We start from the raw sequence: 26,141 nt of genomic DNA on the forward strand, positions 1-26,141 counted from the left end.
TGCAAGCGTTCAACCGTCTGCTCAAGTCTGAAATGTGTGATCTCAACTATTTAAACCAGAAATACAGAAATACAGAATACAAAAAATGCCAACTGGCTAATATTAAGGCTAACTGTTACTGCAATTGTCCAACAGCACAAAGGTTTGAAAACACATGCAGAAAGATATATCCGTATTTACATGCTGTGTTAAATAATGAAATAAGGAACCACACAGAGTCAGACGTTTTAGAAAGTCAGCTTTTAACAAAGGTGAGAACATTTGCTAACTTTTACAGCTGCGTCTGAGCAGAGAATTCATCCCGCCAAGAACAAATGCAACCAAATGGGCAAAATTTATAAAAACAGTCAACACTGACTCATTCACATAATGCATTAGCATGACTTCATATCCAAAGCATAACACGTTAGACTCGTCTTTGTAAAAACTATGAGATTTCTGTGTCTGATTACAGTCACAGTGTCTACGTCATTTAATTCCATCGAACTCTCACGCTGCGGTCAGAGACACAACTACTTTGTTAGCAGTAGATTATAAATGTTTAGCCTGGCCTCGTTCGCTTGGATGTGGCGTTGCTTTGTGCACCATCTGGGTTGTTTACAGCATTTTATATACTAAATAAACAACAGAAGACCAAAGTGATCCTCAAATAAGCGTATACACAAAGCAAAAGGTACACACAAAATATATTAAAGTCTAATATCGTGAATCAGTTAATAAAACACATTTGAATACATATTTTACCCGGTAAATAACTTTTCACACCAAGTCTGAAATTTTACACTAAATGCCTTTTAAAAAAAAAGAAAAGAAAAAAAGAACACGTTTATATTCATGATGTCTTGAACACACCCTGAAATTTAATGTTGTTTGTGTGCAATCAATAAAATAAATAAAACATTTTTAAAAAAAAACTGGAATTTTATGGCTCTATTACTGGTTAGTAAACTACAGTTATAATAATCCATCAATAGGAACAGTTTGGGGGTTTTGCCAGACTGTAACTCAATCTGGCTCCAGTATTATACGGTTTGTCTTATTAGCTCTTTAATTCATAAGGGAGACCTCTGTGTGGACTGCAGGACATCCAGATCATCCATCATGTACAGGAAATCATTTTAAATGTGCTGCGGAAGGATATTACGAGTACTGCCACCGAAGTATGATTCACCTACATGCTATAAGCATTGTTGTTACAGACCGCCAAGTTCCCATGATAGGTCATGGTCATAGAATAAGTCAAACTCAGGCTACAGTATCAGATGAAAGTAAAGATCTCATCCTTCTTGGTGTCCTGAATGTAACGATGTTGATGATTTTCGTTGTTTGCCGGGAGAATGACGTAAACATTGTTTAGAAAGATTTCATGGAGGTCGGTGGTCGTTCATGGACTGACGATGAGTCGACATGGTTAATGCTTCGCAGGGACAGAGCCAGAGTAGCTGCTTATAAACTCATAATACGTTTTTATTGTTAGCTGAGAAATAAGGTTACCAAGTTAAATGACATCAAAAGGAAGGTGGACTTTAAACAGAAAATCCACAGCTCTGTGAATGACAGTAAACAAATATGAAAAACTTTGAATTAAATTATATGTAAGACGACATGCAGTTGTTATGTGAAGGTCAGTTGATCAGCGGGCCTTATGATGGAGCTTATTACTTCAACAACTTCTTTATCAACTAAGTAAACAGCTTAAGATCTGGCATGCTATTAGATGATTTCAATTTAACATGCAACAATACTAACAGTATGATGAGGAATTAAACATGTTTATGTGATATGGTTTATCAAGTAGGCTGTTTAGTATGCTTCTTGTGCTAAGTTAGATGTTCAAGAAGAGCATTTTCAATCAAATGTTTACTCCAAAACAATAGCATGCTTACAGTATGAATTCGTACACACGTCTGATAAATGGTCCAAAAATATGGATAAAAGGTTTCAGGTTTTCACCTTCAGCTCTTCCTTGGATGAAGATTTGTCTCTGACAGAACTCAGCCAGTATTTTTCAATGGCAGTTTTTCTGACAGCAAAAATATATCTTGTGGTGTTCCACAGGGCAGCTGTTTGGGTCCACTTTTATTTTCAATTTCTACAAATAACTGTGTTGGTAAAAATGCAGCTGTAGTTATGTATACTGATGACTTAACTTTGTGCCAAGTTTAGTGGAGCTGAGAGATAATAAACATCTGGAGTCTTCAATCCGTAGCTTGTGAGGAGGTTTGAACAATATGCAGTGTCCCACACATTGATTTACTTAATGGCCGCAATTTAGGTAACATCTGTGTAATTGTAGATCCAGAAAATACGCCCCTTTAGTTGAAAACAAAGAAATGCATACAGAACAAAAGCATGCACATGCTGTTGAATTTAAGTTTGTCTATAAATGGGGTGAGCAGTTGAGCAGGTCACTAAAAACAAGTCACTTGTTGTTAAAGGAGATCATTTGTTGCCTTGGTCTGATCAGAGTGATTACAGAGGCATTACAGTTTCAAGGAAATGTTGTGACTATGATCCATTGTATATACACATGGGGGGTTTTGTCATATAGTGTATATGTATAATATACATCACATGAGCATTGGTGACAGAAACTCTTCTTTATGGAGCTTCTTCTGCTTCAAATTTGCTCCCCTTCAACACCAACAGTCAACAAAGAAAGTTGACTTTCCTTAAAAAAGCCACTTTCCTTTTTTTCAGTTTTATTGACACACTGTGATTTTAATTACTGTTAAATTTATTACTGTAAAACAAGAATAATAAAAGTTGTCAAGACTTTTCACTTAAAACCACAAATTTCAACCTTCTAGTCAGCAAGATTCATCGTCTAACACTATAAATACAGTTTTGCACCAATCCACTGAGTGAATGACGAGATATTTCACAGGATATAAAAAAAAAACTAAAAGAAAAGTCATTGGATCCCCAAAGTCAGATTCTTGGGAAACATGAATGTCTGTACAAAAGTCGACGTGGCAGTTCACCCTGTAGATGTTGAGATGTTTAGAAAGACATTTATGGTCCAAACAGACCAACATTTCCATTCCTGGAGTCACAATGTCGGCACAGCTCAAAATCACCATCCGTATCTTGGTATGAAATGAACCACATAACATGCTGTTGAGTAAAATTTTGTTCCCAGGCTGGACGTTTGGGGATTTACGTTAACTGCCAATGTGAGTTACATAAACCAAAGTTTTCGTCTGGCTCTCTGTAGGGATGGTGGGTGTACACAATGAAATGTCTCGGCCCTTTTCTTTACAGTAAGACCAGAAGTAGGACTAGTGAAAATATAGAAATACACATATATTAGGTGGAAAATAGGTTACAACATATTAGCGATCAGGCTGCAGAAAAAAAAGAGTAAAAACAGGTGAAGGTTATGGAGGTTGTGGTTTGAGTAAGCTCAAGAGTGGGGGCATTCCTTGAGGTTTCTGAATTATTTCCCACCAGTCAAAGTGTGCAATTTTTTTCCAAACTGTTTTCTCAACACTGACTATAATTAGTTTTAGACTTGGTGTGAAAAGACCTTAAGGCACAATGAAACACCAGCAACACTGTCAGTCACTGTTCTGTCATGTTACCGAAAGGACAAACAAATGTGTCCAAAAAATGAGAATAAAAGTCATTTTCACAGCGTAACACTGTTGGCATTAGGTTGTTGTACTTGAAGACTTAGTAGAAAGGTGACGAAAACAAAAGTGTGCAAGCGGCCCGCACAGAACAGCAGGCGTTTCCACTTGACAGTCTCACAGGGTCAGAGGTCAGACAGGAAGCTCCCATTGCTGAAACGGGTGTCTGGACTTATATAGTGACAGAACAAAACGAGGAGAAAAAAACAAAAACAAAACAAACATCTTCATATATTCAGAAAAGAGTTTTAAGAATTGGCCAAACTGCTCCTGCCTGATGAGCGGTCAGTCCATTCTGAAGGATTGGCGATTTCGATGGGGTCAATCTGAGGAAAGACCACGAAACACAACCTCTGGCCCACGTACGTCGCCCTCTCTGCAGAAAACACACGACAGGAGTTTTATATCAGCTATTTCAGAAAAAAGTTACAGTCGAATCACACTTCTTACACCAACCCATGTGTTTTTAGAAACTCACCAATGAAGTTGTAGATACACTTTGGTTTTTCTTTCCAATGAACGCCCAGGAAGTAGACCGGTACGCCGGTAAGCATGATGACAAGACCAACGCCACAAACCACCGGCTCCGAGTAAAGACTGAAGCCCAGCAGCAACACCCAGAACATCAGGTAGCACACAGGAACCAGCAGGTTCACCTGAGGAAGAGAAACGTGGTTGAATGATTGTAATGCTTCGTGATTTACAGACACAAACAGTTGGTAATGAGAGGTGCGTGTGATGATGTGTGACTTCTGTTTCTGAGGTTGTTCGTTTATTGTTTACACCTTGATGGGCCGGAACAGGTTGGGTTTCTTCCAGCGGTAGTACAGCAGACCTGCGATGGTGACGCCGTACGACAGGTAGTTGATGAAGGAGACGTAGTTGATCAGATTGTGGGTTTCTCCAATGCAGAGTATAACAATAGTGGCCGTGCACTGCAAAACACAGCAAGATGGGACAATTAAATGAATAGAAATGGAGCTTTCCGTTGATTTTACACATCGACGTCAATTCAATGCCACATTAACATCAAATTCTTTAAACATTTTCACAGAGGAACATTATTTTACATTGTTTCACTATTTTCCCACGGAGTCTTTCACAGAGTGGTGAACCTCTCCCCATCTTCACTGCTGAGAGACTCTGCCTCTGTGGTGCTCTTTTTATACCCAATCATGTTACTGACCTGTTTAATTAGTTGAGATATTTTTAGTTTTTTTTTTTACACAACTCTTCCCGTCCTTTTTGAAACATTTTGCTGTCAAAATGAGCCTTTTTTTTTTTTTTTAACAAAAACATTTCTCAGTTTCAACATTTGATATATTGTCTTTGGTCTTTTCCCAATTAAACATGGGTTTATGCTTTCTGATGATTATGATTTCTGTTTTTATTAATATTTTGCTGCGCGTCCCAATTTCTTTGGAAAAAAAGCTGTAGACATAAAACCTGAGATCACTGCAATATCAACGTGAGACTGTACATACGCAGACCAGCAGGGCGGGGATGGGTGTACAGTACTTGTAGTGGATCATCGCCAACAAGCTGGGCAGGTGACCCTCTCTGGCTCCTGAGAAACACAACCTGCCAGCAGCAACAGCAGACAGACCGTCAGCAGCTGAGTTTGAGCGCGATCAGCAGTGAGAGCATAAAGAAGCCGGCCGTCAGGCTCACCTGGAGGAGGTGAACAGGTAGCCGTTGATTCCTCCAAAAGTGGACAGAGCCACCGAGATCGGCATGATGACGGAGAACATTCCCAGCAACTTCTCACCGAACGTCTGAGCAACAGAACAGAGCGGATCAACGGCTTGTTCACACGTGGATTAAATATTCAGCATGAATCATGGGTGGCTGATGTGTGCATAAAGTGTCGTTTTCTCCAGCTTCATCTGACAAGGCCCGACGGGCAGTTCTACATCAAAATCTCCTAAACTGTAGATCGTGTACTGACATGCACGGCCACAAAAGATAAACATCCCCGTACTTTTCATCTAGAACCACCAACAGGTCAAATTTAATGCCCAACACTTACAAACTATCACTCGACTCCTGCTGCGTTCAAATGGGCTCGTATTTACCATGTTCACGAGAACAGTCCACACGAACGACCGCCCTCTTGTAATATTCACAATGTCTGAACTCCACATTTTCATAATTTGTCGATAGTTCAAATTCATTTAGACTTTCTCATATTTAAAGCAGCCTTCAAATACTCCCAGATAAAAATTATTTTCAGCTTTTTTTTTCATTTCGATAAGTTGAGACATACTAATGACGACTTGTCTTTTGAAATATAAACATCTCCCTGGAGAGACTCTGAAAATGTGCAGTTATGTGTGTCAGATCTGGTATAAACACTTTGGTTGTTCAGCGTAATTGGACTGCATGTCATACAAACTAGTTTTCTATCAGTTTGTTTATTTATTATGGGTTGGATACCTGCAATATTCCTGATCTACAAACGTTATTTTATTGGTTAACACCTAAAAGCAGAATCACTGTGACAGCACACTGTTTGCAGCACTCGTGGTTTGGCCACATTACTCACTACAGCCACGGCATTGGATGACAGCAGCTCCTCGGGCGACATGGAGGAGAAGTAGGCGATGTTGGTGAGCGTGTACACAAAGGTCACCAATGGAATGGAGATGTAGATGGCACGAGGTAGATTCCTGACCGAGGCCACACACCATCACAGGTGATACAGTCAAGACCAAAACAAATCAATCACACATGCTCTAAAGATGATCACAGAACATATGAGTTAACTTCAAAAATATTCAAGTATTCCCGTCGGAGAGTAAACTGGGTTGAAAATGTAAATGAGCGACTGATTATGCATCAAACTTCTATGAAAGTAAACAAAAGAAATGGTTTTAAACTTTTTTGCTGCAAAATACATATTATGGAACATCGCTCAACAGAAAAGTGTGAAGATGTACAAGCTAAAAACAACATTTAAGGAATAGTTTGACCTCATCTTGTTTGTTCGATGTATAAGAATTACAGTTCTCTGTATAACAATATAACAAATACACAAAATAACTTGTTAATCAGTGATCCTCAGGAGGGCTGGCAGATCTGATTGCTGGCATCGCCTTCCTCTAACTCATCTCCAGAAAACAACCTTTAAAGATGAATTGTGAAATTAAGGTTGTCCGTCCAGTTTTATTCCCATTTATATTCTGAGTGTTTTTACTGAAGGGGTTTATATATCACTCGTAGCCTGATTTATACACTGTAACATTTCACATATGCTAACTTTTGGTAAATTCTAGAGATATGTACCGTTAAAATAAACACAGAAATGTGAATTTGGGACATTTTCTTTCCCTTTGTCTGAGAGAAGACATGTTATAGAAGCAAAGAAAAAAAGATATTTCTGCCTGCGGTGTGCTTACCTGACAAAATTATGACATAATTGCTTGATCACAATTATTTGAGTATAATCACCATATTTTGCATGATTTTCAAAATCGTTTCAATTCATGTCTGTAAAAACAGCTGAATGAAACTAGCAGAGTTTTTTTTTAACGACGTCATCTCGCCTCCTCCTTCTGCTGCGGCTTAAAGTCAAACGAGTGGAGATTTAGTGCCACCAACTGTTTATCTTCAGGCGCTTAACGTCTAATAGAAACATAAACATTACGGATTTGGTTGCAAATCCAAAAACCAGCCAATAAATGGCCAAGTTGTCTGCGTATTATTAAACTATTATTAGGCTCGTTCTGTAATAATGGCATAGAATAAACAGAAATAGACTATTTAATTGTTTATTGCAATTATTTTTATGACAATTAATGGTCAACTGAAATTTCATGATCATAACTGCTCGAGCAGCGTCTCATTTTGAGGTCTCATATCGACAAAAAGTTCTCCGGGAATGTCGCCAACGATGTGGGGAAGCAGAAAGCAGCTGAGATTATGAGAGGTGTAAATATTCACCGTCTGGGTTCGACCACCTCCTCTGTGACGTAGTTGAGGAAGTTCCAGCCACTGAAGGCGAACGACGCCTGCAGGAAAGCCAGAGCGATCTGTCCGACCGACGGCGTCCTGTCCATCGAAAAGGCCACCTGAGGAGTCAGCGCCTCGTAGTTCCCTGCACAACAAACAAGACTTTCATGTTGTTGTTGTTGTTTGTCCTTTAAAGCTTTTGGACACGTGGCAGAGAGATTTACCTTTGAAGATCTGGACCAGACCGACCACAATGATGAGGCCCAAAGCCATCAGCTTCCCCACAGTGAAGATGTCCTGGATCCTGGTGGCCATACGGACGCTGGAGCAGTTCACCCAGGTGAGCAGCACTGAGCGGGAAACACAGCGAACACACTTCAGCCGGGAGGACACACACAGGACGACCGACAGGCTGCCGGCAATACTGACTGATTCATTAATAATTATGAATAATACTTACTTTCATTCTTGCCGTAATATTTTACACTCTTATTTTAAGTAGGCTAAGTATTCTGTTACTAATCCGTTAACTGGCAGTGATCGGTATGAAAAAAAAACAGCACTGGTGACTGTGATGTTCGGGAGCTGAGGGGCCAAAACACAACAACTGCAGTCAAAAGAGGCAAGAAAATAGGCTTTAAGCATAAAAATATTCATCGGACTGTCACGCTGCCTGATCGGAGAGTCAGATCGAGTGAAATTGAAGTACATCTGCTCAATAGACAACAGAGACGGACTGAAAGATGCAGCTGGAAATGCGTTCATCGTAAACATGCTATAAGAGTCTGAAACACAGTTTGTTATTTTAAATGCTAACAGTGTCAATGCTAAGATGTTGATATTTAGCAGGTATAATGTTTTCCAAGTTCCCCATTTTAACATTACTAACTGGGACTAAACCATAAAAGTGTTCGTAGCTTCCGGCTCTGAAAAATGAGGCCAATGCAGGAGCGCCTTAAGCTGCAATACCACCGAGTGCCACTAGAGGTTGGCTCCAAAAAGTCTCAGTCAATTAAGTTTTTCCACAAGTTTCCTTCATGTTATTCGTTAAATTCACTCTTCCAGATTAGTTTTCTGGAGGTCCAACTGAAATTAATCCGTCATGAATTAGAAAATAAACTTCAAAAAGACCTGTTTTTGGGGGCGTGTCTGTTTGATTGACAGGCCTGTAGTGCAGTCAGGTTACAGCTATCGGAGGGTGGGACGTAGTATCGTCAGGTTTCCAATCAGATCGAGTCAGATCCCTCGGTTGCCGCCGCGAGTAGCTGGCAGCTTTTATTTATTGTACGAGAGATTACACTTCTAAAGTAAAAAAAAATATCAAAATTGAAGCAGCAGAGGCAGAGAAATTCACATTTTAAATTAAGTTTGTTTTCCAGTTTTTAACAGAAGCAAACTGCAGTCTGATGACATCACTACAGTATGACATCATCAGGGTCATTTTTTTTTGGACTCCTTCAGAGCCAAAGAACACATTATTACCTGATTATCAACTGTTTTTTTTTTAATCGGTTGAGAAGTGCTAACCAAGACTAATAAACTGACATTGACGTGTAAAATAAGCAGAGAGCTTTAATAATATCATTAGCAGTATATGGTTCCATCCCTCCACTGGGGGTCCCGGGGATCCTGGTGCTGGTGCTCTTGCCAGCAGTGGGTGGCAGCAGCCCGTTGCCATGGGAGGCAGGAATGTGTAAAATGGCAGAGCGAGGGAGGCTGCGATTGTTTCAGGTCGTCCATCATTGTCAGCGGCTTTGCCTCGCTCTCTCTCATGGTGGCCTTGTTCTGCAGCAACAAAGACGAGCTGTCAGCCCCCAAAAAACAAACCACTTCCGTTGCGAAGGGCAAACAAAACCGTGTGCCACCCCCCCACCCCCCCCACCCTCCCCCCTGACCACCTTCCAGAGAGGCCGGGCAAAGCTCACGTTTCGGGATCCTGCCCAAAAAACATGGCTGAGTGATGGCATCCGAGGTGAGGAGTCACACACTGGAAGTCCCGCCGGTCCGCGGGCTGAATCTCAGGCCAGATTATTTACTCACTGATCACACAAAGAGGCTATTTGAAGCAGAACTTCCAGGCAAGACGCCGAGCAATTAGGCAGCCTGACAGCATCTATCAATCAGCCAATCAATCAATCAAATGTGTGCAAAATGGAATTTGGTACAAAACATACACAGACCTGAAAATGCAGCAGGTAAATAAAACAGGAAAACATCAACGTTGAAAGTTAAAACTTGCAGTTGTGACATTACAAATACATGGAGAGCAAAACAGAGAGGAGAGGTCACTGCAGCGTGATTACAGGAGGGTTCAGGGTCTCCTCAGAGTTGCTACAACTTTAAAAAAAGGAACGTTTGAAGCCTGATCTTAAAAGTGGAGAGAGTGTCCGCCTCCTGAACCAGAACTGGTTCCACAGGAGAGGACTCTGCCTCCTGTTCTACTTTTGGAAACTGTAGGAGCCACAAGAAAGGCTTCACTCTGAGAGAGAAGAGTTATATTTTAAAGGTCGTAGTAGGAGAAACTTACTTTACATGTGAGTTAAAGGACATGTCCTGGTCAAGAGTAACCCACAGAAAAAACTATGTATCTGAACATGGAGCAGAGGATAGGATGATATCTATATCTGCTGCTGTCACTTCTAGTACCTACTATCCTCACAGTCCTTAATGCAGTACTTTTTTTAAATAAATATATTTTCAATACAAACATCAGAATTTTTTAGCGCTTTCACATCCTGTTAAAACTCACAACCTCAGCAGAAGGATTCGAAACATCTGTAGTCATGTCAGGTTTTGTGGAAGTTGATTTTACCATCTAGGTTTTTTAACATGAAGAGTGGGATTTGTCACCTTCTATTTATCTCTTTGATAGATGTTTAAATCTCTGCGCAAAAAGTTCAGCGACTGTTTCTGTTGCACAGCAACACACATGAAGCAGGACTAAGAAATAACCTCCGTAAGTATTCCAAATCAGCACTTCATGTTTTTATGGCCACCGGACCTATTATGGTGCTGGACGTGCACATTTCGATTTCATCACAGATAATAACTGAGTTGATCTACCTGGACAGACCCTGCTGACGGCCCCCCGGTCCTTCTTCGCCCCCCAGTGGACGGGATGGTACCGACCCTGATTTAATTATTATTGATGTGTCTACTCAAGACTGATTGTTTAGTAGACAGACACACACATGTAGGATACACCAACATCATATTAACACCAACTCACACAACACACAACACCTAACACAACGTCCCAGCTGTATCTGTATCGACGGCTCTTGTTGTCCTTGTGTTGTTCTGTTAGTGGATCGTAGCTCCCACCACCCCGACTTCGCAGATTTAGTTCCCTTCAACTTCTTTCTGCTGCTCACAAGTTTGATGTGTGCTCAACTTTCAGGTCCACGGTGAAACTACAAACGTGCACCTACCAGCGGTACGTGAAACTGTCTGTAACACTGGTGCTGATGTTGATGAAGCAATGTAATTTGGAATATTGAGAAAAGTTATTGCTTTCCCGCTCCGTTCACCTCACTGCGCTGCGGGGCATTTGTGCCCAACAGGACCCGTCTGAAGTTCTTAAGAAGATTCTGGGTTTGAACCTTTCAGGTTCTCCGAGGTGCTCCCGCTTCCTCCCACAGTCCAAAGACATGCCTGTTAGGTTGATTGGTGAATGTGATTGTGAATGGCTGTCTGTCCTTCTGTGTTGTCCGTGTGATGAACTGACGACCTGTCGAGCGTCTATCCTGCCTCAACCCAAAGCTCCAGCGCCCCCTGTGACCCTGTTCAGGATGAAACGGGTCTAAATAATGGATGCATGGATATTAAAGTTGTTGTTGCAGCACATTCAGACCTCTGTTGGGAAATCGTAGAGGAACATTGAAACACAGTTCCTTTCCTTTACTGTGTAAGCATGAAAGAAAGCACAAACTCCCTCCTCGCTCCTCTCTGATGTTTCTGACTCTTCGCCGCTGTCCTGATCATCACTGCTTCAATAAATCCATCATCTGGGCACACTTTGCAGCATCAGACAGAAAAGCCTTTTTCTTCTTTTAGCACAACTTCTTCCTTTTCTTTCTATCCATGTTTCAGATACTTTCAGCTGTGATGGCAGCTGTTACCTGCTAACCCGAACCCTGCTGCATCTAAATGACCTATTGAATATCTGTATATCGGCTTTATAATATCAGATTTGGGGATAAAATCACCAGCCCTCAAAAGACCGTCCCTCCGGACATCGAGCACTGATTCCTGACTTTAATACTGAATTAGCATTTTTCTTGAATCGTTTTGTTAAATGATCCAAAACATACATTTCAGAATGAATAGTTTTCCATTTGGTTTTATAGTTGAAGGGAGCAGGTTTTGTTTCCTCTTCTCATCCTGCTCTTCTTCCTCCTTCAGGGTTGCAATGCATTTTTTACTACAAGGGTTTTAAAACACTTCAGCCAGCAGTTACATAAGAGAGTCGACATGTGAGCAGCGAGTAGTAGCACAGAGGGAAGATCAGCATCCACCAAGAGGAGCAGCAGAGCAACCACAAGACGGCATGTCATCCTTCATGAAAGATGCAAACACACTGTCAGCAGCACGACGCATCAACCCAACCAGTGAGTGGTCGTGGAGATGCTGGAGCCTCTCAGCACCACCGGTCCTGTTTCTTCTGACGACGCCATCACACTCTAAAAATGATGGAAATAATGGTTGAGACACTTACAGAGGCAGGTGGCAGACAGCATTCGTGTGGCCATGTACGGGGGGACGCAGTCTGGGAAGACGGGCTGCAGGACGTAGCTGGAGAAGGTGAGGGCGATGACGGCCAGCGTGGTCGGGTACATGATGAGCACGGCGCTCCACAACAGGAGAAACCTGGAGGGGAGAAGGACCTTCAGCGACATGAGACAGGCTGAAATCCTCTCCATGAGTCAGCAGGATAAAAAAAAACCTGAGCTGAAATCATTCACAAACATTTATGTTAGATTACACTCATGAATATACTTTTCAGTGTAGTTTCAGTGCAAATTGGTGTGTGAATGTTTTCTCAGGGCTTTTCTGAATGTTATTCCCGGTTTTCACTTATGTCAGACTCCTAATGATCACAGAAGCTGAGTCAGCACAACTCCACCAAACTGCTCACATTGCTAACATTTGCAGTTTGTGGAGAAAAGACACGCACAACTCACGGATCAGGAAACAGGATGGGGGCACGGTTACGACGAAAATGCAAAAAAAAATTATATAATAGTAATAATAACCTTATGGCTGAAACGTTAGTGTTTGCTATTTTGAGAAATTGAGATTTATTATACCCAACACAGTAGTTTCAAGTGTTGAAGCAATGGAGGCCAACAATGCACTGCGTAGACAGAAAAACATGAACCTCAGTACTTTCCACCATATTTTTTCCCAACTGTCCCATAATGGACCTGTATTATATTGAATAGTGACAAGTTTACAACTTCTGACCAATCTATCGGCTCTTTTTAGGAACACAATCCCACTTGACTGCACAAAAAAGTGAACGAGGCCTCACTCACCCCATCAGACCACCGAATATCTCTGTTACGTAGGAGTAGTCGCCTCCAGATTTGGGGATGGTGACGCCCAACTCAGCGTAGCAGAGGGAGCCCAGAGCAGCGATGCAGCCTCCCAGGACCCAAACCACCAGCGCCAGACCCACCGAGCCCGAGTGCTCCAGGACGCCCTTCGGAGAGATGAAGATCCCCGAACCGATGATGTTCCCTGAGGAAGAGAAGTGTAAAGGATCAGACACTGGCAGGTATTAATCATATAATGACTATGTGCCATTTCCTGTGTGGATTTGCATCTTAAGCAACCGTTTTTTTCTTTGTCCTGATTGGCTCACATGGTAATGCCAGTAAAAAAAGGACTAAAGTAATAAATCTCATCATTTTAGACATTTTTTAATCTTAACTCAAGGTCAATTTACAAGTTTTTTCCGGAGCGTTTAACTGCATTTCATGGTCTTCCTCAGTGTTTGGAGTTTTCTTATCATGATCAAAGTATGAAACTTTGTTAAGGATCTCAACGGTCCTGTTATCACGGGACCAAAGTTATCACATGATGACCACCGACGCAACTGTATGACGAACTCCATCTGATGAGGAGCCCTCACAGAAAATACACAGAAAATACACAAGTTTCTCACGTGTCATCACATGCATGACACATGTTTACCACATGTTGCAACATATGATGACATGAGGAAAATACATGGAAAAGTTTCCACATGGTAACCTACATGGGCTTCACACATTACACCATTAAAATGTTCCAAAACCTCATGTTTCACATGTGCACATTAACGTGTTATGTGGCCACATGAGTTTTCGCACGTGTGAAATTCATGTGATTTTTCTGGAACCACTGGATGTAATTGAAAGCTCACCAAAAACATAAATGTGGAAACATTTATCCCAGAAAATAGAGCTGCTTTTATGTAACAGGGATTAAAATATCGATGCACACATGATCGTTTGTTTATAAGTAAATACGTTAGTCATTTGAAATGACGTTAAATTTGGTCTATAAAGTCGACTTGTTTGGTCTTGGATGTAATTCAGTTTTTAGTTTCTGAAATAAATATTGAATGCAAAGCAGGTAGAAGTGAAATTGTTCGAAAAGTTCAAAGGTTTTGTAAATGACTCGTCTAATATGAATCTGTTCTGGCAGATTTAAGATATGAGAAGAGAATGTGAGCGGCTGAAAGGAGATGTTGAAAATGTTATAGATGCACTCAAACTCCGCTGAATGAAACCAATGAAGGATATTTCCTTCCTGCCATTTTACTGTGACGTGAAAACACAGCAACACAGAATAAGAACATGATGACGTTACCATGGTATTTATCTTACTGAGTTGAGGGAATTATGCATATTATCTGGAGGAAAATTCAGGCTTTGGATTTAATATTTATTAACAAGAGAACTTCAATATAAAGCAACCAGCAGTCCATTAACCCATAAAGGGAATCTCATTATTATAACATGGGGAAAGAGTATATTTCATAACATGTAAACTCTGAATGCATTTCAAAGAATAAGGCTGATGACTTAGTTGAAAGTCAAAGTGTAGTTTATTCTTCTGTCCTTTCGTCACAGTGACTGTATGTGGCGGTTAACGGCTCTAATATGAAACAAAATGTTATGACTATAACTTCTGTTCCCTGAAGAAGGAGAACGAGGTACAACACCGAGTACCGAGTGGATCGGCTAAAAGGGAACCTGCAGTTTCTCTGTGGACGTTCGTCTCTTCTGGACCACCACCACCACCATCATCCTCCTCGCACAGCGCTGCGGATGCTTTTCACATGTGACTTGTTTTCCCCGTGCTGCACATCACCCAGAACATCTCCAACATTTCTGCCCCTGCTCCCTAAAAACACCGCTGACCTGTTGAGACCCCGAAGTCACACAATGTAAACTGTTCCCCTCCGAGTTTACACAGAGGGCATTAAAACACAAAGAGCTCTCCAACAGAGAGAGTTAGAGAAGGATGTAAAGGCCATCACTCAGAACGGGGACAGTCCCTCCTGCCCAGAGCCTCAGTATGCAGTGTAGAGTACCAGCAGACCCGACACATTCAAACTCCAGCGGTACCAGTAGCACGGCAGAAGGCAGCCAAGTGGCACACACAGCCATTACATAACAAACATAAATTATCCACTCCAGTCTGCAGAGGTGACCGACTCACCTCCTGCATCACTTTATCCCTGCAGCTTCCTCTCAGTGACACACAGGAGGAAACATGTCGGTGTTGGAGGGATGAGGGTGGAGAGAAAAAGATTTCGGTTTGATTTCATCTGCTCGTGACTCCTGCTGCTGAGTCGGGTCCGGAGTGCGGAGCAGCTAGTTTGTTCTCTCCGTCTCTCTGTGAATGGAAAGGTGCTTCAGCATTCTGCACACAGGACCTTTCTCTTGTTCTGCACAAGGATTTTCTCAACAAAACAAAAAGCCAACTGTGGAGGAGGTCCAGTTAACCGAGACCTGCACCGAAAACAAGGAGGCTGTAGGTCAGACGTCACAGAGGCCACTGCAACGCACACGGTGTGAATTATTATTACGCATCATTGAAACATTTTACTTTTAAGAAAAGTGAACATCATAAAAATAATAATCTTTTTTTTTTTTCTATTTCAAAAGGAAAATCTTCCAAAAATAAATGCGCACGAGTATTCGGCAGCTAAATGACAAATCATTTTCTTCAATTTATTTTGTAACTTAACAAATATGTTGAAGAAATAACAGCAACAAAATGACAATAATAACAAAATATTTTGCCAGTTCATTTAACATAAAGCCGCCATTCTGAAGATGAGTTTTACATCCCTCGACTCAGTGATCAGTTTTAGCTTAAACTTGAGACTCCCATGTGTTCTTTTAAATATAGTCTTTTTGTTTTGTAAATGTCCCATTTAGGACATTTAGCACATAACAAGCTTTTCTTGAATGCTGCAGGCTCGACCTCCTGCTGACCTTCACAATGCCCCTGAGATCTTTACACCTTGAGTGTCTGCAGCTCTGGAAAGTGATAGCACTAGAAACTAAAGGGTTCCTTGAGGCGAATATCTTGTAGTTTATTTGTGGCTTGTCCTCTCAACAAGTTTTTTGTGACCCTCTTGTCCCCCGTTGATAAACAGTTTGATTGTGACGCATCAACATGTTGGCAGTTGCGATGGTCTCGCTTCCTTCAGAAAAGTATTTGTCTGTTCGATTTTTCTAATCTTTTTACCAAAAACCGACCTAATAATGATGCACACCTGATTAAAATGATGTGTTCAACTGGGGTCGTATTTACGTATTTGGACACCAGAAGAGTCCGTATGAATTCACCACATCTGAACTCTAAATTTTCTATCAGCCTCAAGTTCACGAGTTGCGACGTGTTTGCTGACGTTTATAGAAATGTCAGAGGCCATGAAAGTTCATTTTTCATTGGACTTTAAGCTAATATATTGTAATTTTATTGTCGAGTTTTTAGATAACAGCCTACGTCTGAGGAAAATGTTGAACTTCCCAACTACCTCATCTTTTCCCTCTGTGTCTTTGAATTTGCTGCATTATATTACCCCAACAACAATTATATTGTTCACCTGTAAGTGATTCCACCAGGTGGATACTGAGGCTCGTGGTTTACCTGTAGATGAACTTAATGTCTGACCACGATACTCAGACTCAATCCACTCAGACTGTTAGCGCTGAACTCCTGTGAAGCAATTTCAGGCTCAGTGTTGATAACATGATGAAGAACGGAGGACTGAACCTCCAACCAGAGAATCACTTCTTAACTCGAGCTCATGAGCCACAAAAAGTCCTTCCACAAAATTTACACCAACCGCCTCACCTTTCTGTGTTTGTCATCACACCTGAAAACCAAACTCGAGTCTCTAGATCTTCACATCGTGTTGGGACGATGCAATCTGACAGGAAAAACCACAACGATAACAAAAGGAAAAGCTGTAAAACGATGAATAAATGCTTCTGAGTGAGTTTTCATTTCCATGAACACACACTATAGACTCATAGCCACACACAAGGTTCAGCTGAAGCACTTCCTGCTTTCAGTGGATTACTCTGCTGATGAAAAGAGTCCCAAATAAAATCTCTATTTCTCCCTGTATGAATAATGTTTGTTGAAAAGGACAGTGAGCTGATGTTTTAGGGAATTAAAACATCAGATATTATGCGTTTTGGTCTTTTCATGGAACGTTTTTTTGGAGGTATTCTTTCATGAACTAAAGTGTTGGACAAATATGTCAACTTTAACTTGGCATTCAAAGAAAAACCAGAGCGTCAAGGAGCCACATGTCACTTGGATTCGTCCTGCAGGATTCTTTAATAGCTGAACTGAATTCCATAACAATCCAGGAGTTGTTAAGACGTGTCGCTGTGGACCGGGTCGTTTTACTGCTGCTGCTGAAAATAGACATAACTGTAGTGATAAATATTAAAAACAGTGATAACTAAATGTTGTGTATTTTAGATGAGCACTCTGACTGCATCCAGAATCTCACAAACGCTGCCTACTTCAAACACCATATTCTGGACTCCATCTCAGCTTTAACTTTATTCATAGCTGCAACAAAAGCAGAAAAAAATTCCCTTCAGAAAAACACCTTGTGCAGCCAAATGACTGCTTTTAGAGGTCAGAATGTACAGAAATATCCCGTCTGTTTTCCTCTGAGAGTCTCGGCTGGATGCTATAAAACCACCTGCACGCAAGAATATCATCAGTGAAGAAAACAGAAGAGGAACTGAGGTAAATATTGTCCTGTTTGAAACCAAAATCAAACTGTTTGGCAGAAAAAAATGCTTGATGTAACTGAGAAAACTGCTGCGTTAAATTCTGCTGTCAGTCGGGGTTTGTTTCCAGGAAAAAGTAAAACCTGGAGTGAGATACGTCTCCCCATAAGGAACTGAGTGGGGCTGACATGGACATGGGACGGGGGCATTTAGAAAAGTGATCTCAAAAAAACTATATTTTGAGAAAGTTATCAAAAGCAAGCGGAAAGATGAAACATATTGACCTGTTAAGGGGCCCGAAAATCCCGATGTAACAATGATCTGAGTGCATGAACGACGGTCACTTTGTCGTGGGAGGTCTCATACCTGCGGTCTGCAGGGGGCCCCTTCGTAAGGGTCCCTGCTGCATTTCTAGCTTTCATGTTTGCTGTTCCTTTCATAGAAAATACAAAATCTCAACAGTATTTCTAAATTTAAATCTGTTTGAATACAATTTACATTTGTGTTTTGAATATTTTAACAGTGTAAAAAGAACTTTAAATCTTAAAAATACAGCAAAATGTGAAATAGACACACTTTGGCCCGTTTTGACGTGAAAGTTAAACGTTTTCCTGTCGTGGACGAAAATGAAACCTACTGCATGCGTAGAGCCAGGAACATGAAAGACGTGGTCGGGGGTTACTAAATGAGCACATGGTTGGGGTTCGGAGAAAGAAATCATGGTTGGGGTTCGGAAACAAAAACAACAACTCAACAACAACCTGGTCACCATCATCCCGCATTAGTCTGTGACTAATCCCACCACGACACCCCTCCTTCCTCCTAATACAGCCAAAAAATGTCCTTTTGTAGCCTCTGTTGCGGGACCTTGGTCACATGATCCCACGTCACGTGACATTTACATGCGTGTAAGTTTGACGCTTTCAAAACGTGTCATTTTTACGACAGGCCAAAGCGCAGCTATTTCAATTAAATTCAATGCAATTATATTTATATAGCGCCAAATCAAAACAGGTTATTTCATGGCACTTAACACATTAAAGTCCTTACAGCAGAACTTTATTACTAAGAACAGCATCATACAGAGAAACCCAACAATTCAATAATTCCCACATAAGCGAGGAGGGAAAACTCCTCTTTAAGGGAGAAAAACCTCCAACAGAGGGAAGAAAAACTCCCTGTTCACAGGAAGAAACAGAACCAGACTCAGAGGTGGGCGCTTCGCTGTAGTGGACCGACTCTATTTCACGCTTTGCAGCGATACTGGCTTTTTTCAGAGATAGTAATAATGTGGAAAAGAGGGACCTTTTGCACAAAGTCTGTTGCATTTATTCTGACAGTCGTCCACACAGTGAGCTGCTTTCAGTGTAATCAGTCCTTGTGTTCATACTGGTCATTAAAAGATTTGTTCTTTATGTTTTTTGCTGAGTGGACGGGGGACAAAATCCACAGTCACAAATTTTAAGTTTCTTTAAAGGTCGTACAACGCTGCAGCCGTCAGACACAAAGCAAGTGGAAATCTTTTAAAATTCTGTCTTTTTAATACAAAAGTCCATCTTTGTGCTTCTCAGCTGCAGTGGAGGAACAACTCAAAAAGAATAATTATTTTATAATAAAGATTTTGATGGATGTCTATTTATTAAAGTCTAATATTGGCTCCAAATAAGCTTTTGAAAAACATTTTTGCACAGCTTTTAGATTCGGTCCTCCATCACATTAGTGTCCTGAACAGGAGGAACAAACCTTTAAAATGTGCAGCTCACAGTGATGTGTGTGTGTGTGTGTGTGTGTGTGTGTGTGTGTGTGCGTGCAGCACCCCCCCCCCCCCTTCCCCACCCCTCCTGCAGGCCTCCCCCTCCATCCTGCCTGCATCCAGCCCCCCTGTTTACTGTGCTTAGGTGTGTTTAAAGGTTGGTCCTGCTCATTCTGCTCCAGCGGACAATGTTCTTCTGCTTCACCACCAGCCTGCTTCTGGACTTCATATATTTCAGCCACGTAAGCACTACAAGTCAGTTTGATGAGTCCACACCAACATGGAGTCCTTCACTTTCACCAACTATGATTTTCTTCTGCTCTTTTAATTTATTAACAATCCGGAGGACGTTATTTCAGTAATTAATCAGCCCTGCAGAAGAATATTATAGAGCTCAAGTACAACTTGTTTAAAAAAAAAGTTCTTGAGTAATAAAAGTAGAAGCAGACCTGGTCCCAGTGTCAGCGTCTTGTTTTCCTGCCTCACCTATGATGATGGTGCAGGCGCTCAGCAGCCCGATCTCCTTCTTCAGAGTCACCCTGTCGGGAATATTCTTCTCCTTCTTGCCGTCCGTCGCGGTGCCGTGCGGCCGGGGGCACATGCCGCCGCCGCCGCTGCCGTTCTGTCCATCCATGTCCGCCTGCCCGGGTCCGGTCCGGTCCGTCCAGTCCAGTCCACTGTGTTCCTCCCTGTCCCAGTACTCCCAGAGCTCCTGTCCTCTCCTCACTCCGCTTTCAATGCAGACTGAATGGGCTGCGCTTGCGCAACAACCTGCCGCTGTCCAGGGTAGAATGTTAAATACCCAGGTCTCACCATGAGGCGTTCACGGTCACCGGGAGGAATCGTCCGGACCACTCTCACCTTCTCCAGGTCCACTGTTTATCTACTGAAGATCAACGGACGGAGTATCCTTCAGAAGACTTCATATTTATTCAGGTTAAATGATGAAATAAATACATAAAGCTATAATAATCCACGTTAGTGAGACCACAATGTAAAATGAGCAACTGAAATATTATTTGTATCACTTTATTGACCATCACCTTTTTAACAATTAGTTAATACAAATAAGAAACCTGGGAAATATTAAAACAACAACAACAACAACAACAACACATAAATAGATGAATATATATATATATATATATATATATATATATATATATATATATATATATATAGGATATGTTACAATTGTAAAAAGTAAACTGTGCTTGAGTCCATTTTAAAGAGTTGACTCCTTTTTAAGCTGTTTATTACTAGACTTGGAGTCGTCCAGGAGGTGCCATCTCTGGGGCAGTGTTATCAGATGATTTATTAACGACAGAGAAATAATCTGACTATTGATAATTGAGTAATCATTCAAGTAACAAACTGAGATTTTTTAAGTCACTCAGATTTGAGGATTTGTCGCCTTTTTCTATTTAATATCAGTATGAAGTGAAATTTGCAGAAGACAAGACATTTATATCTGCATTTTTCCAATGTTTTTGACGTAGTAGATTCAAATCTACTCAAATAATGAAAAAGTTGCAGATTGATCAATCGACAATGAAACCAATGCTTAGTTGCAGCCCTGATGTGTATCTGTAGAGGTGAATTAACAAGTCAGTGAAAGATTGATATGATTTAGATAATTTATTCATCAAAAAAGCCCAAAAGTTTTCTGCGTCCACCTTCTAAAAACTATTCTGAGCTGCATTTGATGGTCTTTATAAAACACATTTTAACTGTCTGTATCTGTTCTGTGTTTCTGTTTACGTTCAGTCTTGAATGTAATTTATGAAGCTGCAGACATCAAATAATAATTCAGAGGCTTCCACAATTATACTGAAGAGAAACACTTAAATTCATTGTGACTTCACTTTGAACATGGTTGTTTAGCAGTTTCCCCTCAGCTGTTGGGTCATGATGGAAAAAGAAGATAAAGTGTGACCCCCAAAACTTACCGAGTCCAACACCATTAGAAAAGAATAACCAATTTGTGTATGGATTTGGAAAAGAGTCAATAATCACCCTCAAGATTTACACGTCTTCTTCTACCAGTGGTCCCCGACACTTCTCACTCTGATGAAGATTTCAAGTTAAATATTTCATTTTTGTTCTCTCCTATCAATATTAACTTATTAGCTCAGCTACTTCACTCATTATTACTATTTACATAAAGCTGGTAGAAGTCAAAATGTCTATTTATACAATTTATTTCAGCCAGAAACTGGTCGTAGACGAATCTGTTCAGTAGGTAAAACGATTTGTGGGGAGTCTCTCATTTAAACCATTAATTCAGGCCACGATATAAAATCTACATACATTAAAAATGTTTCAGAGAACAGCTTGTTCCAACACTCAAAAACACATTAACCATCCTGTTCAGTACACTGCACGACATTAATACTGAATGAGGGGCGGAAAACTTACTGAGCAGGCATTCATGTTTCACAAACCTCCAACCAAGGCTTAATTTAACATATTCATTCACAAAATATTCATTCTAAATAAATGAATAAAAAAACAAAACTTGCACACGGATGAAAAATGAGGAACTTATAGTTGATCTTAATTTATTTTAGATGCAAAATGCATGTAGATTTTCCTGCAGATGTTCCAGGTCCCCAGAGGATGAATTCCACTGACTGTTGGTCCTCTGACTTTTCATCTAGCGCCACCTGGGGGCCAAATCTTACAAGTATTCTGTGAAATAGTTGATGAATTGGTATGAAATTTTCCATATGATGTGTCCTTTTGATGATTGTCAGAATTTTCCTACAGCCGTATTGTGCAGTAAAATTTCAGTTATTCATGATCTCATGAACTTGCGTGATGGTGACATGTCTGAGAGGACATACAGAACCACCTCATCATCGATGCTTTGCTTCATCACGCATATATAGAAATCATGCACCCAGAGAAAGAGACTACATTTCACTTTTAATCACAAAATATGTCAAATATCCACCGACTTTGTAATATATTCTCCGTACACATGCGTCGCATCCAAGCAGCAACCAGCAGTGATGTCATCATCCATCAGTGATGTCATCAACCAACAGTGATGTCATCGTTGGTTTGTGAACGTTATGAATCCTCCAGTTCAGATTCTGTCCGTCACCATCTTTGGTAGTTCGGAACAGTTTGGAGCAGGAAGTGACCATATTTGGATGAGCTGGGGGCGGAGCCAGCGGTGGATCTGATTGGAAACAATACTACGTCCCGCCCACCGATAGCTGTAACCTGACTGCACCACAGGCCTGTCAATCAAACAGACACGCCCCCAAAAACAGGTCTTTTTGAAGCTTATTTTCTCATTAATGAGGGATTATTTTCAGATGGACCTCCAGAAAGACTGCGAATTTGATGAGAGAAGTTGAATGGGAGTCGATGGAGCTGGAGGCTTTTTGGAGCCGACCTCTAGTGGCACTCGGTGGTATTGCAGCTGAAGACACTTCTGCATCCGAACCATTTTTCAGACCTGGAAGCTACGAACACTTTGACATAGAGTCTGTGGTCCCATCTTTACTCTGAGTTCGTTATGTTTCCCAAACTGGCAATTGAACGTCACGTCCCAAAGAGTCAACAGTAAACAAACATCATGTCTAAATGTTTGCACACTGCCATGTTGGACTTTCAGCACTGCAAGCTTTAAACAACGTGTGTCCGTGTGAGCCGCAGTGTTTCTCCTCCCCGTGGCCCTCACGGTCCCACTGCAGTGTGTCTGTGGAAGAAGCTGTGGACCTGCTGAGCTCCAGCCTGACCCACGATGGCTTCCAGCTCCGCGGGGCTGGCGTTGCAGAGCTGCTGGATGCTGGAGAAGTTCTGCAGCAGGGCCAGAGCTTTGACCCTGCCCACCCCGGGGACCTGCTGCACCAGAGCCAGGACCAACGGGTCCAACAAGCGAAAGGAGCTCCGCCTCCTGAAGGGGTTCTCTCTGCCCTCCCCGTGAACCTGGAGACCACGACAGCAAGTTTGAAAATCAGCTACAGACACGAACTCTGCTGCTGTGAGCAAAATCTCTTTTACTCTCAGCGTCTGTACATGACTCTTTTATTCCCTCAGAAGGAGACAGCTGACTGGGACTCAGGTTTCATAAATGAACAATCAATATCTACCCTTCACCCGCAGGTTGAGATATATATAAACTACAGCCTAAAACACAACAGTAATGATGACAGTCTGCAGCTCTACTGTGTTGAATATTATGAAATACTTACGATTTGAGTGATGAGCTGTGAAGCCTCGGCCTGCCCGCTCACCGGCAGCAGAGACAGACCCAGCTCGAACACCACAAACCTCTGCACGGCAGGGAAGTACTGCTCACTGAGTCGGGTCTTCTCCACCAACACCAGCTGCTGGAAACTGCTGTAGGCCTTAAAACCATGAAGACCACCGCTCACGTCACAAAGAAACAGCACAGAGAAGCTTTTAGCAAAACTGTTTCGTCAGGCGTCTCGTTCTTTAAACTTACATTTCTGTAGCGAACCAGCTTCCTCTTGTAGCTGTTCCCTGCTATGATGTCGCACTCCGATACGTACAAGACGCTGCTTCTATTGGGCAGGTGGAAATCTGCCACAGTCAGCTCATTCTCAAAGAGGATTTTCACTCCTCCACCTGCAGCAGAAAACGGGCTTGTTTAGGAATACTGAGACTGTGAAAACATTCATCTTTGAGTACAGATGCACACAGGAACATTTAACTTTTCATTTTACAGCAAGCAAAATAAACAACATCACATATTAGAGGCCGCAAAAAGCAGACATTAAATAATAAAAAGTACATATTTCAAACAAAGAAGTGAAGAGGTGCTGCATGTTATTTATAACCCTTAGTTAAGTCTGTCCAGTTACTCATATCTAACTAAGGCAGCTACTAATCAGTCTCTAACTTCCCAAATACTTTAATGATCCATAATGTAACACAAATCTGTAAAAAAAAAAAAAAAAAAAAAAAAAAAAAAAAAAAAAATACCTAGCACAATTTCCCAGAGCCCAAAATGAGACATTTATGAATTTATTCAGAATATTTTTTTCCTACAAACTGGCAGACACAAACATTTAGTTTTTTATGACAGAAGAGAAAGCCAGCAAATGCTGACAGTGAGCTCGGAGGCGTTTTTTTCTGAATTTGTGTATATAAAAGTGTTATTCACCGCTTAAAAGTTAGTGCTGCAAACAAAGCGCACTCAAAATAACATGTAAAGGTAATATAAAGTAATGTTACTTTATTTTTAGTGGTCTTGGCCTTTCACGCTTAAAAAGCTCCAAAGCTGATCAAAGGCTGCTCATTGAAAGACAGTAATATAACATCTGTTTTGATGTTCAGTTAGTACCACTTTCAGACTATTTTGTAACATGTCCAATTTTCCCACACAGTTGTGGTGGTGATGATGATGATGATGGTGGTGATGATGGTGATGATGATGATGATGATGGCATGTATGCCGAATTAAAGTCTGAACCTTGAAATTGAAAACATCAACAGTCGGATTGTACAAGGTGTTTCCTTTAAAGCCGAACAACGTTTAACACTAATTTAGACAGCGTTGTGGTGCGAGTGTCTCCAGGCTACTTATACAGAACAGCAGACAGCAACTCGCGCTCTACGTTTGGTACTGAACTGTTTCACGGAAATAATTAATTACCTTTTAAGCTTTGAATAAGTGATGAATTCCTCCATTTCTCGCTGCATATGACATGTCCGTAGGGAGGAACCGCGTTCAGAAACCCAGGCTGTTTGGTCTCCATGCTGCTCCACAGTCTTTACGGAGCTCCAGGTTAGCCTCCACGACGTCAGTCTCTTCTTCTTGTCATCCGTTGATCCAGAGGACAGACCCACCGACTTGAACGTCGCCCCCTGGAGGAGCGGAGGACACATACCAGCTTTCCAAACACCAAAGCACTCAACCAGCCTCTAATAGTTGTACTAGGGCACATCCTTGCATAAATAATCCCTTCATATCAAGAGGTATCCATATCAGAATGACAATTTGGAAAGTCTTTTATTTTTTTTTTAAGTGATTATGTGTTGTCACTGGCTGAAAGCCATAACATCAGCAAAACGTGTTCTTAAAACAGCCATATCAAGAATGTATGATCCTCAACAGCAAAACTTTAACTTCACAACCTAATTAATTGTCACAAAATCCAATGAAAAGACCAGTGCGGATTATGTGTTTAACTTCCTTATGTTTTTTGTTTTGTTAATTACAGTTTGCTCCTCGTTTTTTAAATAGGTGGCTCAGCTGTCAGTACACCTGTCCTTGTCTGTGATTGGTCAGACGATACAAGCTCCTCCTCTTTTTGTGTGAACGCGCTCGTGATAGGTTGTGAAACCCGGTGTTGACGTGTTGTTGACCAGATCACGTGACCTCGTTTGTTGGGTTAAGTTCAGCTCGATAACAGATATCCTGACTATGTTGAACCTGCCTGGTGGTCGAGGCCTCAGCTCTGAGCCGGTTGTAATAACTACCTGTGTGCGCTGCCCTGTGAGCAGGTCGGCCTCCTGTTTCTGAACTTTATCAGAGCAGCGACTTGAAGATATAATACAACC

The 26,141-nt window shown here is 41.3% G+C and overlaps 2 protein-coding genes across 2 annotated transcripts; both read right to left on the minus strand.

The window, feature by feature from the left end:
• Positions 1–227: 227 nt before the first annotated feature.
• Positions 228–20,315, minus strand: slc7a10b (solute carrier family 7 member 10b). Its single transcript, XM_069162642.1, has 11 exons — positions 20,085–20,315; positions 13,121–13,325; positions 12,301–12,452; positions 7,808–7,933; positions 7,575–7,728; positions 6,178–6,301; positions 5,304–5,407; positions 5,117–5,213; positions 4,418–4,567; positions 4,111–4,288; positions 228–4,008 (listed from the first exon to the last, which is right to left on the minus strand). Exons 1-11 carry the CDS (start codon positions 20,230–20,232, stop codon positions 3,881–3,883), a joined length of 1,566 nt encoding a protein of 521 aa, XP_069018743.1. The 5' UTR covers positions 20,233–20,315; the 3' UTR covers positions 228–3,880.
• A 470-nt stretch (positions 20,316–20,785) lies between these two features.
• On the minus strand, positions 20,786–25,371 carry faap24 (FA core complex associated protein 24). Its single transcript, XM_069162644.1, has 4 exons — positions 25,234–25,371; positions 24,061–24,203; positions 23,807–23,962; positions 20,786–23,540 (listed from the first exon to the last, which is right to left on the minus strand). Exons 1-4 carry the CDS (start codon positions 25,334–25,336, stop codon positions 23,289–23,291), a joined length of 654 nt encoding a protein of 217 aa, XP_069018745.1. The 5' UTR covers positions 25,337–25,371; the 3' UTR covers positions 20,786–23,288.
• Between the last annotated feature and the right edge of the window lie 770 nt (positions 25,372–26,141).

The sequence above is a fragment of the Embiotoca jacksoni genome, unplaced genomic scaffold (genome assembly GCF_022577435.1).
Source record: "Embiotoca jacksoni isolate LCO1_2020_lvr unplaced genomic scaffold, fEmbJac1.0.p SCAF_3, whole genome shotgun sequence".
Taxonomy (NCBI): domain Eukaryota; kingdom Metazoa; phylum Chordata; class Actinopteri; family Embiotocidae; genus Embiotoca; species Embiotoca jacksoni.

Coding starts and splice junctions, on each gene's coding strand:
- slc7a10b (XM_069162642.1), bottom strand. CDS start 20,232: ATGGATGGACAGAACGGCAGCGGCGGCGGCGGCATGTGCCCCCGGCCG. Junction 12,453..13,120: donor ATATTCGGTGGTCTGATGGG/GTGAGTGAGGCC, acceptor TCTCCCCTCCAG/GTTTCTCCTGTTGTGGAGCG. Junction 4,568..5,116: donor TCCCCGCCCTGCTGGTCTGC/GTATGTACAGTC, acceptor TGTGTTTTGCAG/TGCACGGCCACTATTGTTAT.
- faap24 (XM_069162644.1), bottom strand. CDS start 25,336: ATGGAGACCAAACAGCCTGGGTTTCTGAACGCGGTTCCTCCCTACGGA. Junction 23,963..24,060: donor AGCTGGTTCGCTACAGAAAT/GTAAGTTTAAAG, acceptor CATGGTTTTAAG/GCCTACAGCAGTTTCCAGCA. Junction 23,541..23,806: donor CACAGCTCATCACTCAAATC/GTAAGTATTTCA, acceptor CGTGGTCTCCAG/GTTCACGGGGAGGGCAGAGA.